The sequence below is a fragment of the Bombus impatiens genome, unplaced genomic scaffold, assembly GCF_000188095.3.
Source record: "Bombus impatiens unplaced genomic scaffold, BIMP_2.2 scf_0637, whole genome shotgun sequence".
NCBI lineage: Eukaryota > Metazoa > Arthropoda > Insecta > Hymenoptera > Apidae > Bombus > Bombus impatiens.
In genome coordinates this window covers 87,993-106,196 of record NT_177056.1, presented here as the reverse complement: position 1 = coordinate 106,196, position 18,204 = coordinate 87,993, and the positions used below count along the sequence as shown (strand labels likewise).

The 18,204-nt window shown below is 44.5% G+C and overlaps 1 protein-coding gene across 10 annotated transcripts in view; it reads right to left on the bottom strand.

The window, feature by feature from the left end:
* The window catches only part of LOC100741355 (disintegrin and metalloproteinase domain-containing protein 11), a 77,586-nt gene that overhangs the window by 13,855 nt on the left and 45,527 nt on the right, over nt 1-18,204 (bottom strand). For 3 of the 10 annotated variants that reach the window (XM_033322417.1, XM_033322425.1, XM_033322419.1), the window contains exons 3-19: nt 13,812-13,960; nt 13,058-13,114; nt 12,906-12,985; nt 12,749-12,818; nt 12,514-12,660; nt 9,189-9,392; nt 8,708-8,782; nt 8,113-8,285; nt 7,859-8,028; nt 7,053-7,216; nt 6,579-6,746; nt 5,784-6,088; nt 5,224-5,337; nt 5,038-5,119; nt 4,714-4,809; nt 4,460-4,622; nt 1,053-1,191 (exon numbers count right to left, since the gene is read on the bottom strand). In XM_033322417.1, the coding sequence (XP_033178308.1) occupies nt 1,053-1,191; nt 4,460-4,622; nt 4,714-4,809; nt 5,038-5,119; nt 5,224-5,337; nt 5,784-6,088; nt 6,579-6,746; nt 7,053-7,216; nt 7,859-8,028; nt 8,113-8,285; nt 8,708-8,782; nt 9,189-9,392; nt 12,514-12,660; nt 12,749-12,818; nt 12,906-12,985; nt 13,058-13,114; nt 13,812-13,960 (2,356 nt within the window). Of the gene's footprint in view, nt 1-1,052; nt 1,192-3,052; nt 3,156-4,459; nt 4,623-4,713; nt 4,810-5,037; nt 5,120-5,223; nt 5,338-5,783; nt 6,089-6,578; nt 6,747-7,052; nt 7,217-7,858; nt 8,029-8,112; nt 8,286-8,707; nt 8,783-9,188; nt 9,393-12,513; nt 12,661-12,748; nt 12,819-12,905; nt 12,986-13,057; nt 13,115-13,811; nt 13,961-18,204 lie in introns of all 10 variants that reach the window. The other 7 variants (XM_033322420.1, XM_033322422.1, XM_033322424.1 and 4 more) reach the window with 5 other exon arrangements.

Genomic DNA, 18,204 nt, shown 5'->3' with positions numbered 1-18,204 from the left:
CGAGACAAAGTATCGAGCTAAGCTTCGTAACACACGCGTGCGTTCCACGGGGCTGAACATACTTTGCTCAGCATCGTCGGCAAAACAAGGAAGTAGCACTTTGGTCGATCGCCATCACCCCGCTGTAACGCGGCAACCTTTAACCGATACCAATACGAATCGGATCATTCGGTCTCTCGTCTCGTCCTTTCTTCTATCGATCGAAACGCACGAAATCGTTTCTTGGTTGGCACGACCCGTTAAGGATATCAGTTAACGGTTACGAAACACAGAAGCCTTTAGTTACTTGCGGACGAGTAACGATACACGTCGAGTAGCCGATTTTGCGAAAGGCATTCGGAACCAACGTAAATGGTTCGCGGCAAATGCGAATTTTCCGGCAATCGCTTAAGCTGCTTATCGTTAGCATAATCGTAGCAACGATCAGGTACGGTACACGTGCTATAGACGCGCGATCGATGGCGCATTTCCCGCTCGGCAAATGGAATAGGACGGTTCCTCGTGAAAACGCGCGGCACGCGTTACGATATCTGTTCTGTTCTGTTCTGTTCTGTTCGGTTTGGTTCGGTTCGGTGTTGTCTCTGTTCGTTGCAACGAGTATCGATCTTTGCACGATCGCACAAGCGTGGCGTGTATTTGGTATACGGAGCGATACGGAGCGATACGAAGCGATACGGAGCGACTCATTGCGGCGCAGATTATGCAGAGCGCTTGATCGGCACGATAAAAGAAGATACATCGAGACAAAAAGAGAGAGAGAGAGAGAGAGAGAGAGAGAGAGAGAGAAGGAAAAAAAGTAGAAAGTGTACGAAAAGAAGAATAAGCGGAAATGGTAAAAGAGAAAGACGGTAATATAATACGGACTCTAAAAGATATACATGTAAATATATATGTACGACGTGTGGATCGTAAAAAAAAAAAAATAAAATGACATACATATATATGTGCATATATATACATACATACATATATATACGTACATATATATATATATATATATATATATATACGCATACAAAAGAATTTCTACGTGTATGTTTCTGCACACTAACCTGAGACAGAGGGAGTAGTTTTTATGTACTACGACTGACCTGTAGCAGAGAGCCATCAGAGCAAATACTATGAAAACACCCCCTACCACCGACATGAGCACACCAACTAAAAATACAGTGTTAGAGCCGTGGTAGTTCTCTGTGACGATCAGACGTGTTAGTTAGTTACATCGTTAGATTTGCATGGTCGTTGGTCGTCACGTGTCAAACATCGTCGATATCCGACACGATATCAAGATCGAGTACCATTGTTCGCGCAGCGCGCGGTATACAGATGATATATTTTGGTATCCGAGCGTCCCACAGCATGCAGACAGACAGAGATGGCAGTGACAGACAGAAACAGACAAGAAACAGAGAAGCCAGAATCAGCACATATACATATACATGGGCGTAGTTTGTTGTACGCACACCATTCGCGTGGTATACGCACCATCGACGCACCATCGACGCATCATCGACGCGACATCGACGCGGCATCGACGCGGCATCGACGCGACATCTCGCGATACGAGTACAATAGATGCGAACCAGTTCTTTTCCTTTTTCTCTAGTTCTAGCGTCCCTAGCGCCTCTTTTCTCGCTTCGATCCATTTTCCGTTTAGTATCTCTCTATCTATCTTAGTTTAGAGATGGCCGCGATCTCGTCGCGATGGCTTTCTCTCGTGTCTTTTACGTTCGAGTCGGACGACTCGTTGTTAACTGTAATACTTTTCCGATTCACATTTACATTGACATCGACGAAGACACGATATCACGTGGAGTTGCCGCGATCAAATAGTCGTCTGGCTGGTACATACGCCAGTTGGAAATTTTGTCGTTAACGGTTGCTTTCCAATCTCAAACTGTCCGAGGGGACCACGTTCGTTTCTTCGCTAATCAGCCTTATTCATGCTTTTATAGGGCATACAAGCAGCTGGCACATCGACGTTGTAATGGATCGTGTATCGGATATCGCACCCCAAGGGACGAATCGTATAACACGCTCTCTCTATATAGTAATTTCTTAGAATAGAGATACACATTATCTTTCGTCTGTCATTTTTTCAATCACGATTACAGACGATTCAGAATTATCCTATACAAGATAGGTTAATCTATCGAGTTTAATCGAGTTTAGACCATGAACGTACACGCATCTCTGACGCTGACATCGTATACCACCTCGCTCCGACTTCCAACCACTCTTACGATTACAACTTGTTAGAAAAAGTGACAACAACGTTTTCTTTTCAAGATTATCCGTTATCCGCTTCGTATCCCATCCCATATTCGTATTCGTATTCGTATTCGTATTCGTATTCGTATTCGTATTCGCCACTTGTTAATTTTAACGCCACAGCCCCCGGTCCCTTCAGAAGCGCCAATGGTCTTTACCTTTAAGCTCGTCTTTAGGCTGGAATCTTTAACTTTCTTTAACTTTGACTCCCGTTTCTCGTCTCTGTTACTCCTATTCTATCGTTCTTCTTTTCTCTTCACCCTCGTTTCTTCTCTATAATATAAAATATAAAATTTCCCTGACACGTTCGCACACGGTTACGGCTCTCTGTGCCATTACTCTCCGCACTAAAGCGACTATTTAACCGGATATTTAAGAAATCCAGTTAAATCGAATTAGACGCGGGAACAAGCGCATCCACTGACGCACGGTTTACGCAACAACTTTTGCTTTCGTCCCTTGATATGCGACACCAAGTAGAAACGTAGATCCCTCGCTCGTGTAGCATAGTCACGATCGTAGCGATCGTTCGTACGCGCTATGCGAGCACGAGCACATTCAGAGCACACCATCGAAAAAAACATTGGTATATGTATATATACATATATAGGTAAATATATGTATATGAATAAACATCGAGTAAATAGGCTAAGATGAATCAATATTACGAGAGCAATTTGACGGCCGCGTGCGATGCCTCATCATCCAGCTAGCCACGGAATTACTTGACAATGACAGGCGTTGGTCGAACCCACTCAACAACTTTATTTTGCTACTGTACCTGTAGCAAATGGCCATTAGCGCAAAACAAATGAAGACTCCTTTGACCACACCCATCAGGACTAATACCATCATTCCGGTGCTAAGAGTGTTGTTAGTTGTTTCTGAAACGACCATCACATTTTGTAATCTACGCGTATCAGAAAGGTACATCGCGTGTTTCGCATCTCGCACGATCTTTTCAAACATTCGAAACTCGTTTGTCTCGTGGTAAAAGCAAGTTGCTAGGATCGGTTGGTCCGAAAAAGATTAACTTGTATGCGAGTAAGAGAATAGCGCTACGAAAGGAAGAGAATTTGTTCCAAGAACAATTTTCTTCGTTTCCTTTTATTTTCCTCCATCTCCCTTTACTCGCAACCTGCGCGCGTACGACATCGGTCTGCGTAAACTCGCAACAACAACGATTACGTATACTCGTGTTAGCAACCAAGTGAATTCGAATTTCCAGCCTAACGTCGATTCGATTCGAACGTCACAGATTGCGTTCGATTCGAGGATCATCGGAAGATAGAGTTTCGCGCGTACAGCTGGTAATCCGCTTCACCGTAAAACAGTGAGAAGGCTCGCTGCATCGTTGGTAAGGGAAACGGGCGGTATTGCCCGATAAGGATCGCCGTGACCACGTGCGTAGTTGGCATCCGCGATCGTTCTTTTCACTGGAGAGTCGTGAATCGAAAGTGGAAAAGTGTAATCGAATAAACTTGAGTAAAATCGGCTCGTACTCCATATACATACGTATAAACGCATTGAATTTTATGTGCACAGCTGATGGTATGGCCCCAAATAATCAAGCGGCTAACCGATATTCCGCCGGGATACGGGACGAGTCTTCGTCTTATCGCGAATTAAACGCATCTACACGATCGACAAATGTCTGCCTTTTTAAGATTACCGGTCACGGTAGAACGTTTCGCTTATCACGCCTGTTGAATTGTCCCGAGGTACCATCCGTCTTTGCTATCCACCTGTCTCTGTCTTACCCAAGAGCCTCGTCTTTTCCTTCTTCTTCTCCGCGTATCAAACAGATGAACACGTTAATACGTTATACTTAATACATATAAGATAGGAAGAAGGAAACTGATCGATCGCGCGACTCGACGCTGAGAAACATCCGCCGTAACCGGTAACCGGCGCCGCGTATCTACGCTTACTCTACTATTTATTATTTCTACTATTATTTTACTCTATTCGTTTCTTATTTACCGTTGTCTGCTTATCGTTAAATTACAGGCTAGAAACGATCGCGCGAGCTACGCGAAACCGAGGCTGGTCGAGCCATTCGAATCGAACGATTCGAGCAAGGTGGATCGATGTCGCAGCTTCGGTTTCTCGCCTCGTTCGAAATCGAAATTCGAAATTCGAGATCGACGATTTTCTATCTTCTAGAGTTTTACGAATCGCAACTTACCGTAGGGGGTCTCTTTCTTCCCTAATTTAGGATGTGAACTATTTTTACCAGCTGATTCGGTGCTAGACGTGGTTGGCGGGGAAGTTGGAATTTCCTGCTGTATGGAGCAATCTGGTCCGTTCCATCCAACGTAACAGAAGCATTTATTCAAGTTGGTGCATACCTACGGGAACAAGCGAATTTCGTTTGGAATCGGCCGATTTTTATGTCGAACGCGTCAAGTCGTTTAGTCGAGTGTCAAAAGTTTTGCTTACGCCATTCCCCGAGCATTCGTTATTGTTGTGATTGCTAGGACACTTGTCGTTGCCTAAGTTCGGGGGCAGGTTTATGCACGTTTGGTTCACGCAAATCTAAAAACAGAAAACAAGTATACGTGAACGCTGTCGTATCCATATACGATCGATCGTTTTTCGGTGTGCAGCTACGAGCTAGAGTAGTTACCATGCCATTCGACGGCATTCGACTCTGCGTAATTCGATCTTTATAACAGGCATAATTCCCGTGGAAACTATTAACGTAACGACATAGGAAAAGGGAGAGTTCGCGGCTTTTACGGATTAGAAAGTCGTCTCTCTTACCGATTGATTACCGCAGGATGTTCCATCCCGAACCAAACCCATGCCAGGTATCTCGGTTCCATCCACCTTGCCAGTCGTAGACCTTTATGCGAACAATCGACGCAAACGTTATTCATAATATATACAACAGGATTCTTACGATCCGATTACGATAGAAGGATAATGGGAAATTTAACGGTTGCTTACTTGCACTCGTACTCTGCGCCCTTTATCGAGATTATGGTTATCGAATGATCCGCTTCTGGCAACATTGGCTGTTTGCCACCTCGCTGACACTGCAGTGACCCGCAACGAACGTTCCTACGATTACGTATCATTACGTATCATTACGTATCATTACGTATCATTACGTATCATTACGTATTACGATTACAGCATTACGATTTAACCAATTACCGGACAGCGGAAATATTTTTCGGCCCGAAACAATTTGTCAACAGGATAACAGGACAATAGAGACGAATAATAACGCCATATCGTTAATAATATCGAGGAAATCACAATTACTTAGAATATCCTTCTCGATACTTGACGTAGCAAGTGCGTTTAACCGTCACGCGCGCATTCCCATATCGTTTGATAATTTTTGAGGAATGCGGCGCGACAAATACAAATTTTCAGTGGAGGAATGCACGTTTTAAAAGTTACGCGTACACCTTTAATCGGTTTATCGATGTAACGAGCGAAAGCTAGCGTCAGGATAACTCGGACGAATTACGGATAGAAAAGAAAAAACTTTTACTTACTCTATATCGCATTTGATGTAGTGACCAGAAGAATCGGTGCCGCAATGTCCACTGAGCGAGCCCTTGGAATTGAATTGTATGAAACACTCGTAGTCCGCGGCAACTCCACCTCGTCCCCAGATTTGATCGCACTGAACATCCAACGCCGGGCAAATGCCGTTATAACAATGTCCAGCGTCGTTCCCGCAAGGACTTCCGTTTTTCTTGTAAACATCCGCCGGACACTGGCCGTTCTCTCCGGTACAGACTTCCGGCAAGTCGCATTCGTTGGTCGATTCCCGGCATACGACGCCACGAGGCAGCAACTACGTTGTCAAAATCATTCGAGATTAGATGGATCTTCGACGTTCAAACCGATTTGCCGGCAAACAGACAGTAAACGTATGGTATATACGTGTCCACTCGAGGGTAAAACGTATCCGATATAAACGTCCAATTGACTTTGCACTTGGCTTACGTATACGACGTAACTAAACTATTCGAACTCGAGGGGTTGAAGAAAACGTAGAAAGCTCGGGACGTGGAAAACGCATTTACACGAGTGACTAGCAACAGCAGTTTCGCCAGTTTTAGGACATCGAAGCCTATTCCAGGTGATTCGAATCTATTTACTATCTATCTATTTACTCGACTCGAGAGAAACCGATATACCAGACGTTCTGTCCGCCTGCGTTTATCGACGCGTTTGTCGTACTTCTCGCCGCTATCAGTCACGTACATCTTTAGCCAAAGAGATATAGATTTTCGATACACGGTATTCGAGATTCGTGACGAACTCGAGGAGAAATATTTTACCTTGCAATCACTGCAGCAAGGGCCGGACGCGCATTCCGCTTCCGAGGTAAGTCTGCAGGTGATCGGATCGCAGCAAGGATCGAGGTCGTGACACTCCTCGATCGATCCGCAATCGCATTGTTCCCCGTCGTCGATTAGCCTGTTTCCGCAAGACGTCCTGAGCACCACCTGTCAATGGAGGTCGGCCCGAGGATAGGAGAAACGCGTTTACGTTTTTTCCTCGAAACAACGCTATCGTGGAAATTAGTTTGCGGTGCAACGAACCGAGATGAGAAAGTTTCACGAAGATTTCATTGAAACCGCAGTGAAAAAGTATCGCGTTGCGAGAGGAGGCTCTTAGGCGTCTCGTGATTTGCTTTTGCACGCTCGTAAAGCGAACGATTCTCCCTTTAGGGGACGGTTCGTTTCGTCGTAAACTCGGCCTCCGTTCAATTAGCCTCAACTAGAATCCTCTTACCTGGTCTTTCGTCTTACCTCGTTTGGTTTATTCAAAAGACAAAAGCCGTTGCCGCTTCTTAACGACTCTATGTAATCCGTTTTACTACACTCGGAAAACGTGTACGGCTGAACGTTTTCCAAACCCACGATCGATTGAGCCATGATGCATCCGTGCCATTCGCGGCAGATACACTCGCTTCCTACGAACAATTCGAATATCAGCAAACTACGCTATCGCGCATAAGTATTTCGACACTTGCAAATCATCGTAATATCTCGTAAATATATAAAATACAGTCGGAGCGAAGCTCTTTCATCTAATTTCCGCCTGTGATCTTATTTCAGGCAACCAGGCGGCTAGATTTAATAGATATCGACGAATAGTTGGACGTATAGACTTGGTATAAACGAGAACGCGATAATCGGAGGTGGATGAAAATTGCTGCTATCGATTGCCAAACACCCGAGTCAAGTGACTTGGGACCTATCTGTAGAACCTTTGGAATATACGTTTTCAACTACGTTATAAAACTTTCGATAGATTTGATCGGATGTGAGAGCTGTCTGGCTGTCTGTCTGTTTGTCTGTCTATCAGAGACAAACGTGGAACTTGATCGATGCAGGTATATCGCACCTGTTTCGGTTGTTTCTGACAGAACAACAGACAACCATTCTTCTATAGTAACGTTCAGAATATCAAATAACATGTTTCGAAATGTAATCAATGTTTCGATTGGATCGCAGCAAGCGTCCGATACTTATGCACGATAGGATGCCTTGCGTTACTTTTGCTTTTTCCTTTTCTTCTATCATACGTCTATAAGTTGCGGATAGAAACTAACTTCCGTCGTCGTGGCTCATGCCGATATTGTGGCCGATCATGTGAGCCATAGTACCGGCTAAAAGATGAGGCTCGTAGGTGTTCAAATCGACGCTGATTCCTACGGATTTTTGTTTGCAAACGGTCGAAGGTATAGCCACTCCCGATTCTCCACCGGAGAACGTTTCGCCCCTGCGTGTTCAAGAATGGAATTTGGATAAAATTTCTCAGAAACGATGCCACGCTGCCTGACAAACGAATCGTCTCGATACGTACGTGAGTAATTGAGTGGTATCGTGAGGGACATGGAACATCCTTCGCATCGTGTAATCGTTTAAATTGAGCAAAGCGAGACTGATATCCATGCCCGCGCCGATGTCTGCCTGGTTCATGCCCTGCCACGTTTCGATGTATATGACGGAGACTCTAGTGTTTAACGTGCGGAAATACTGCGAAAAGAGAGGAAAAACATTGAGAAAAGAATGAATGGAATCGGTGGTTCGCTCTTTACGAGGCCACGTTCTCACGCTTACGGTCGGCCACAAGAGCAAGCGGACCAATGGTGCAAGTAGATATCAATCGAGTTTAATCGAAATCATGGTACGAACGGTCGAGCAGCGATTCCACGTGCAAAAATAAGTGGAAAAGGCAAGACTTTTGCTCTTTCTGCTCGTGTCCACTTGACTTTCGAGACACCGTAGTCAACTTTTATTTATCACACGTTCTGTTTTCTACAGTGTACAGATTGTTTCGTATTTAAGGAAACGCGATCGATATCCATTTGCGGTATCTGTCCGCTTATTTTTATGCGCGATAGAAACTTTGAAAGCGGGCCTTTTAACAAAGGTCCGATAGAACGGTTCGCACTCACCATGTCCGCTATATTAGCGACTTGGATGGCATCATGAACGACCTCGGCTCTGGTGCTACCGTTCCTCTTCTCGAACTGAAGCAAGGAAAACGAATGTTTGCGCGTAAAGCGAAGCAGAAGAGAAGGTGGTGGTGGCCTGGCGATCGATTTTACGTTTTCATTTACGACAATTGGGATCGTTAAAGCCGATCGTATCGTTTCGTTTTACGGAAACGCGACGCGCGATATGACAATTATCGTTGAGTTAGGCGCGGGTTCAAGCACGTCGAAAGGTTCCGGCCAATTTACTATTACCAGGATGCCTGGAAACTTGGTTGGAACGACGTCGCGCGTTTTCCTCCAACGATTATGATCGTGATTGGCACTCCCTTGATTCTGTTCGGTTTTGGCAAACGCATCGCCAAACGCCAGGGATATCTTTCGGATCGGATCGGATCAAGGATCGGAAAAAGGGACGAGTAGTGGAAGAAAATCGTCATACCATAGCCTTATCGATAATGATGGCAGTTTCGATGTATTTGGTTGCTTCACGGACGTCTCTCTTGTATCGATCGGAAGTGGTCTCCGATAGCCCCAGAACATGCTTCTGCCGGCGGTTCTTTGTACGCCACTCAAGATTCCCCGAGTTAGCGCAGCCTTTGTTAGCCTTTGTTCGAGCTTCAAATATAACGTGAGGATGTTTCTGCTAAAAGAGAGGTCTGCATATAGTTAACATTCTCCGAGCAGTTCGCTGCCCGCCTTTTTTAACGCCCCTTCTTCTATTCGATTATGGCTTATATCGCGCGATCTTTTTCTTCTCGCATCTGCACCAGGACTATGACCTACTATCCGCGGTTCCATCTTTTCTCGGTTAATCGTAATGCCAGCGTTTCAACGAATCGCCGAACCATCGTGCGTCCCGAATCCGTCCATGCAGGCCATCTCTTTCCAAATTGGTTTCACCTATTCGTTTCGCAATCGTAACCGATTCGTATCGACAACGGCTGCGTGAATTCCCGGCTCCAGCGAGACCCGAGATCCCGTCATCCGCCAAACGAGGATGGCAAAAAAGTGACAAGTTTCTGCTCCTTCAGCCACCTAAAATTCTAATATACCCCAAGTACGATACGATCGTTTTCATCTGAAATGACCGTAACTCGAAAACGAAGACAACTCAAATGTTCTATCAAGCACACGTTTTTCTAATTACACTACAACTCGCTTCTAAAACAAGCTGCGATGTATCGATCACGAAAAGTTCGTCTATATCTTCTACAACTTTCTCGTTACATTTGCCACAGATGATTGTACTTCGACGATACCTTATTAGAATTTTTGATGCCCGAAGAGCTATAATTTCGACCATCCTCCTTTTCCGAGGAAACGACGACGACAACGACGACGACGACGACTAGCCGGATGCTTACGCGGCATCCTGATTTTCTCGCGACGCGAACAATTTATTTTTCTTTTTCCCGCCACGCTGCTACTTCGAGATCTCTTCATGAATAATAATGCAAGAACAGCTCATGCATATAAGAAGAACGTCCCCACTTAACTCGTCTCTGCCAAGCACACGACGGTTGCCTGCCTAGCTATCTTCCAGCTCTCTCTCTCTCTCTCTCTCTCTCTCTCTCTCTCTCTCTCTCTCTCTCTCTCTCTCTCTCTCTCTCTCTCTCTCTCTCTCTCTCTCTCTCTCTCTCTCTCTCTCTCTCTCTCTCTCTCTCTCTCTCTCTCTCTCTCTCTCTCTCTCTCTCTCTCTCTCTCTCTCTCTCTCTCTCTCTCTCTCTCTCTCTCTCTCTCTCTCTCTCTCTCTCTCTCTCTCTCTCTCTCTCTCTCTCTCTCTCTCTCTCTCTCTCTCTCTCTCTCTCTCTCTCTCTCTCTCTCTCTCTCTCTCTCTCTCTCTCTCTCTCTCTCTCTCTCTCTCTCTCTCTCTCTCTCTCTCTCTCTCTCTCTCTCTCTCTCTCTCTCTCTCTCTCTCTCTCTCTCTCTCTCTCTCTCTCTCTCTCTCTCTCTCTCTCTCTCTCTCTCTCTCTCTCTCTCTCTCTCTCTCTCTCTCTCTCTCTCTCTCTCTCTCTCTCTCTCTCTCTCTCTCTCTCTCTCTCTCTCTCTCTCTCTCTCTCTCTCTCTCTCTCTCTCTCTCTCTCTGCCGCGTTGTTCCTTAATCTTCGATTACGAAACGTCAACGTTGCTTTCGTCCAAATTTAAAATCTACACACGAAAATCGGTAGAAATACGTCTTACGAACATATCTCAATTTCCAAGTTATGGACGTTGCAAGAAAATATTTCAGGTATCCGCTTCGTTCCTCGATACACACACCTTCAGTTCCGTACTCGCGCGAACATTCTTCTAGTCTCGAATCTATTTTCCATCGTTTCTCGACGGTCGTGCGCATTGCGCGCTTACGTTGAAAAGACGATAAATTTTTAACGGAAAAGACAGAAAACCAAAGTACGTAGGGCATACATGCCCGTTTATACGTATTAGGACACTTGCTGCATTTCTAAAGAACGCGACAATCGAGCCAGATTGTTAAATAAATAACCAACTCGTTGTATCTGTACAGGCAGAAATTAACGAATTAATAAGTATACATATGTTTGAACCTTTACAATTAATTATCTGGCCCAGATATCGCTAAATCGTACCTCTGATACGTTGGTATCGAAACTATCGAGAAATTAGCTGTGGTTCGGTGATTGCGACCCTCCTTGTTAGTCGTCATCAGGTAAACGTAGAAACAGCTGTGCAACAACGTAGAAACAACGAAAGGCGGCTGCGAGTTTAGCGCTGCAGCAGCCGATTACTCGTTTACGAGTCGAGCAGGCTTGATAGCGGCTTAACTCGATCCTCTCGCTTCGTCTGCCGTGCTAACGAAACTGGATCGAGCGGCCTGACGTGGCGTCGCGTCGCGTCCTGTCGTTGTGTTTGCCATTCTCGAAACACTCGCTACTCGGCTTCACAGGATCCAGCCAAACATTCGCGTTTAGCCAGGACCCTCTGTGTCCACACCGCTCCCTGTATCCTGCCCTGGGCTCCTCCAAGACCCTGAATAACCCGTCACGTTCCCCCAGGGAAACGACATTCTCCCGAACGTTAATCGAATTTTCTTTTCCCACAATGTACGCACGGGCGGACCGAAAGTAGTACTCGTTTTGAAATAACAGCGGTACAAATGCGTTTCGAAAAGTTTTCTTTACTTTTAACTTTAGCCTATATATTTGTGTAGTTATCTGTATACCTTCTGTTAGGTTTCCTGTGTACCTTCGTTCATACGATCATCGTTTCGTGCCCTACATAACATTGAAATCACCTCTTTCTGCCAAGAGTTGGTTCATCTAAAAATTCCTTCATTTTTGTAAAAAAGAAAAAAAAGGAGAGAGAGAGAAAGAATAAAAGAAAAAGAGAAGAAAGAAGATATAGAGAGTTTCTCAAGGCGTATTCGATTACGAATTCTCAGATACGAGGCGAATTCTCAATTTGTATCGATATTATACCGTGCAACGTATCTAATAGAACGACGACGCGATTATTTAAAGACGAAATTCGGCGATCGACGTGATTCGTGTGAACGCGCGAAGGAAGCTAGGTGGCCTTCTATGAACGACGCATTCTGCCATTTTATACAGCCCCTGTACGTAAACGGCCATTACCAGAGGGTTATTAGAGAATAAAAGTATGCAAGTAGTGTATGTTGTTTTTCGCGACTCATCGCTTGAATCGCGGAGACGAGCGTCGCGTTCATCGTACTACACGGATTTCAGGACGCACACGCGCTTCGGTAGACACGCGCGTATACAGAGCCTTCGAATAATTAAACTGACCGATAAATCGCCGCCATAAAACGGATGGATGACGAATGTCTCGTTGCCTAAGTGAATAACACCGCTGACACCGTTACACGTGTGAAAAGCAGCGCTAGCTCCTGGATAATCCCTCACGGTACCGTGATAGTAGCAATGCTCTATCTCCTGCAAACATGTCAGTGAGATTCGTTCGATCGAACGATCCAATTTCAGCTGGAAATTCGTGCCAATTCGGCGAACGGTTTCTAGTTACCTGTTTAAAACTTTGTTCCGCGCCGTTGGCTAAAAAGTCTTTTTGCATAAGGTTCGGAGCTAAAAGTTGCCTGCAACAGAAAATATTCTCCATATAGTTGACGGATGCGTGCCCTGTGAGATTCCGAGGCCGAAATCACAAGCGACGATCCACTTACGTATTTAATTCTAAATCTAGGCGAAATTTATGATTAAAGGCCTTGATCAAGAGGGACGTCCGATGAAAATGTCTGCCCGTCTGCAAAATCGAAGGAAACTCGGTCTCATCAAGCGTATATAATTCTCATCTTACAAACTTCCGTACACTTACTCTCATTCTGCCTTTATTGTTTTGATATCCACCCTCTCCGTATCCTCTTTGAGGATACTAAAACGTGAGAAAATGTTCGAGTTACCAACAACAAGCGTTTAGGTCGATCCGACGGACGGAAGAAAATTAGGCGATAGCTTCCGGTCGTTAAGCCGAATTTACACTTGCCACTTTTCACTTTGCACGATCCATCCGCGGTGAACGTGCAACACGAATTTATTTTACTAGTTTACAAAAGTTTGATAGGATTTAACGAAAATTGTACCGACAGATCTTGAAACAGGAAATAATTTCGCCGTCCTTAAACGATACAATTTAATCGTCCGTTCGATGGAACATTCTCGTTAAAACTCTTACCGATGCATTGGCCAAAAAATAGTAAGACTTTATATTCGTTTCGTGCGATGTGCGTGCGAAAAATGCCAACTGGTAGTCCGAATACGCTTTCGTGTAGAACCGTACTCGCACCGTGTGAAACCGTGTGTAACGGCACACGCGCTACAACTTCTACGACACAAGATATACGCGTATGCTCGACGGTGCCGTTTCGCAATGAAACTCGATTCGTCAGAAGTAGAGATTGCTTCTACTTTGTTTTACGTACAAAACAATCGTCCAAAGCGACCAGCGAACAATGTCTTTCGACGAATCATCCACGGTGATCGTACAAAGCGAAAGGGTGTAAATTCAGCTCCAGTCTCTCGCGAATCTTTCCGAGAAATTAGGAAAACAGAAGAATCGGGCGATTAATTACCTTGGATATGCTGACTTCTCTCGTGGATATCCCCATTTTCTCGTGATGCCGTAACTGTACTGGATAGATGATCTGATAGTAATGGCCCCCGATATTTTGTACTAGCTCTTGGTTTTGTCGATACTCTTGTAGTAGTCGTTCGGCCTCACCTGAAATCAATTTTCCCGTTCAATCGAAAGTTCCGCTTCGTCCCTTCTATCTCGAATCTTATCTTCGTTTTTACGATAGCTCGTTGTCGCGTTACATGCCATCCTTGTTTCTTTGCGCGCCCTCCTGCGAAATGCGTCGAACGATTTGGAAATCGTGACTTAAGCCAGCGCCGAATAACGGACAGTCGTCTGCAGACATCTCGGCGGATAATTTACATATTGTGCGTCGGTACAGCGAACGGTTCGCTGATAACGGTAGACAAAATGCAAATCCAGAGACAGTCCGCGTTTACAGTTTAGCATCGATCTGTGTTTCGATTTCCATCGAAATGGAAAACAAGAGCCAATGTCTGCGGACAAATTAGACGCGAACACACGACATTATTTGTCGGCAGTCGGTGTACAGCGTGGGGCGGCAACGTTATTACGATCGGACAGAGGACGAGTCTACGTGAAAAAATAAGTGGAAATTATGCAACCACGTTTTCTCATCTCGAGCCTTGTTTACGATAAAATCGACTTTCAGGATTCGACGAGTGTACTTAAATTTGGCCAATTCCTGCGAGAACAGGGCCAAATAATCGATAGGAGTTCAAACTGTAAAATAGGTAAACCGTGAAAATAAGTACAAAACGCCAGTCCCTAGTTAAACACGTTTAAACTGTATCTTCTTGAAAACGAGAACTTGACCTCTAATATGAATTATAAACTATCTGTACACAATGTTTGTCAGTCTTACGGCGGCTTCCTACAGATACGGACGAGGATCGATCAAATTTCTAGTCGAAGACGAGGAAGAAGAAAATCCTCCTCCGGCGAAATCGAAAAGCAGCTGTGATTAACCGGATCCGAGTAAGCGAGTTCTCCTTCGATCTCTTTTTTCATCACGCTATAAACTGTTGCTGCTGCGAGCTACGAATGAGTCGAGATAATCAGTGGAGGAGAGCCTCCTCGAAGCATGTAGTATCTAGTTTACCCTCTTATCGACTGTCCGGGCTTTGCGCGATTTAACCCGTCCCATTCAAAATGAAGTGTATGGATAATTACTTACTTGTCACGTTTCTGCACCCTTCCCCCCCCACTGTCGTCCCCTTTTCAACACGTAGACATCACCGTGTAGTGAATTATTACGCGGCTGTCGCGATTAACGACAGAGTAACTAATTACCATGCCACTCGAATCGAGGTATTTTCCTCCCTACGAAATGGTCAAATAATTTGCCGATCGTCTTCCCCTTCACGCTCGATTTGCTATTGAAATTATCCGCCTGTTTGATCGAATTTCGCTGTCAGAATCTTGCACTCGTTATCGCGTCTCCTCTGCCTCGAAACTTTCTAATAAGCGAAGCAAAAGAAAAGAACGAGTTTAACGGGCGTCGACACGTAACACCTGTTGACGAAATACGTTCGAGCACGTCGAAATATGTACATATTTGACCGAGATATTACGTGTCGAATTTAACCAGCAGCAGGTAACTCTAGCGATAACAGTCATGCTAATCATGCCCGGCTAACTCGTTAAGTCGCGTAGCATTCCTTGCAAATACAACCAGAGAAAGTTCCATTTTCTCTCTCTCTCTTTCTCTCTGTGGTTTTCTTGCCCTCTTCTCTCTTCAAATTCAATTACAAGTTATTAAACGAGTATGAACGCGGAACAGATTATTTTCCGTTACGAATACGCAAGTCGTACGTAGTTTCCTATGTTTGTAACGCTGCTCGTAATTTCCAGATTATTGGTATTTTATCGTTTTCGCGATAAATAGACTATCCAGTCCATATTGCATGTTTTACGGGAAACGTTTTGAAAGATTATTAGCACTTAATAAGGCACAACTGTCACCATCATACCGGTAAAATTTGAAACCAATCGGAAAATATATATACATATAGAAATTGCACGATATTTGCCCCTACATTGCGAATTTTTACGGGTTTTTAGGAAATTTGAAATGCTTAAAAAGTACAGATTTGTTTAATTAGGTTTATAAAGACAAGAATTTGAATAAAAATCCGTAGTATATTTATCGGATAGATACGTATAACGTAGCATCTTAGACATATACTAAACGTTAAATATACTCTCACTGAATATATCGATACGATGGATAACTGACCGTTTGAATACTATTTTAATCTCTGCGAAATATTACCTGCTTGTATTAAATATCTTGTAACTTTTGCGTACGTGCATACACTGCCACTCGTAAGTATTAGAATTTAGGACACCTGCTGCTTTTAGGGAAAACGTTTTGCATTTGTGCAAGAATGCAGTTAAATACATACGATGCGGTAAATTATAATAAACCTAACCGAAATTTCATTCAGAAGAGATTTGGGGCGAATCAGATAAGAAAGTCGGGGAACTTTGCTGAAAATCTCAGTCCTATTCTACCAATTGTACCTATCGTACCTATTGTACCTATTGTAAAATATGGAATTAAGTAAAGACGCGAATAATAATAATAATAACAATAATAATAATAATAATAGTAACAATATGGATATCGAAATCGATCAAAATAGCGGTCGAAAGTACCTATCGGAAACGTAAAATCTCGTTGCCGAAGGGAACGAGAGCGCGGAGCTGGTCATTTTCCAGCTAGGAATAGCTTCGAGTTTCCCAGCGTAAAGTCCGATTAAAGGGGGAGTTAAGGCGAACGGGGCTGATATTTTTTCTCGGAACTAGTATTTACGAGCGTGAATCCTCTCCGTGCAATTTCCGATCTCCACCTACCGCGCTTCTCGACAGAGCGAAATCGACAGAGAAGTTTAAAAGTTGCCCGATCCGTCCAACCTATACGCATATAGACGCATATGCTACGACGAACAAACCACGGACTTCCAATAGATATTCTCATCTTAGCAAGACACGCTGTCGACGGCGTAGTTTTGTTTCGTTTTATTTCCGCTTTTTCGGGGGACGGTCGCCAGGAACTTTAAAAGGGGTTTACTCGTTGACGAACCAACCGACTAGACTCGTAAATCGAATTTCCAGAAACGGTTCGTTCAACCGAGATTACCGACCGATTAAGTTGGCCCCGTCCATGGGTTTGTCGAACGTCGCGTTGACAGGCCGTTTATCGCGTCGTTTCTGTGCAATTGCCGTGTATTTAATTCTATTCGGTCGCGTGCAGTGTATCGCGTCCTGTTTTCGCCTCCTGTTTTCGCCCGCCAAACTATCTCCACTGATCACTGACGTATTTAGACGATCAGTTTTTTTTTTGTTTTTATAATACTGTTTATTTGCCATGTCCGTTAATTAGCAACCATGTATAATCGTTCGAAAGCATCCTTGAAACTAATTTTGCATATTTTAGATTTCAAGCTTGCACGATGCTACGACGCCATGTTACCGGTTCTACGGCAGCAATCATGCATTTTACAACCTAAAATCCGACATATCATCGGATATATTATATATTCAGATCGCCTTCAGAGTCTACTGTTATCGTCGAGATAGTCGCGTCTCGTTACGGCGCTAACGGAACCTCAAAATGTTTCGCGTAACGCGCTCAATCTATTCGTAGAAATTTTTCGCGACGATCGTTTTCGTGATCGCGATAACACGAGTTAACTCCAGATAACACGATGATGCGATCCTATCCGAACATCTTATCCTAGCATTTTCAGGTTTCCTCCGCGCGTCCTCTAGAAATCGAAGCCATCGTTCAAGGCAAGATTCCGGAGACTCGCAGACGCTCGCAAAACTCTGCGTGAGCTGTGAGAGCTCCGAGAGAAACAGGTAGAATATCGCGTGCAACTCTGCGTGCATCGATTTACTCGATACAATAGCTCGAGTCGTGTACGCTGTATCGTTTACCGCAGGTTGGCTGCCTACACTCGGAAGCACGAATCGCTATTAATCGAACCGACGCGGACGCGACAAGTCGTTAGACGCCGGCCGTGCCGCTGACGAAATTCTCGGCGGATTTGCTTGCCGACCTGCGCGTTTACTTTCCAACCGGTCAGCCACGCGTCTAATCAAATACGAGTATGAATATTAATTTCCTTTTTTCGGGCAAGCGTGTACGACGCTTTAACCGGCCGCCGCCTGTTTTGTAATTCAGATGTCCCGACGCTTTTCCTCCGACAGCATCGAAAGACCGAACGAAATTGTCCCGTGAAACGAAAGAAATCGCGTTGTCTCGTGCAGCGAGAGAAAACCGTGCCACTAGAAATACAAACGATGCTGTATTCTGTGCCGCGGAAATTCTCCGCTTCTCACTGGACGAGATGGCGCGTCGC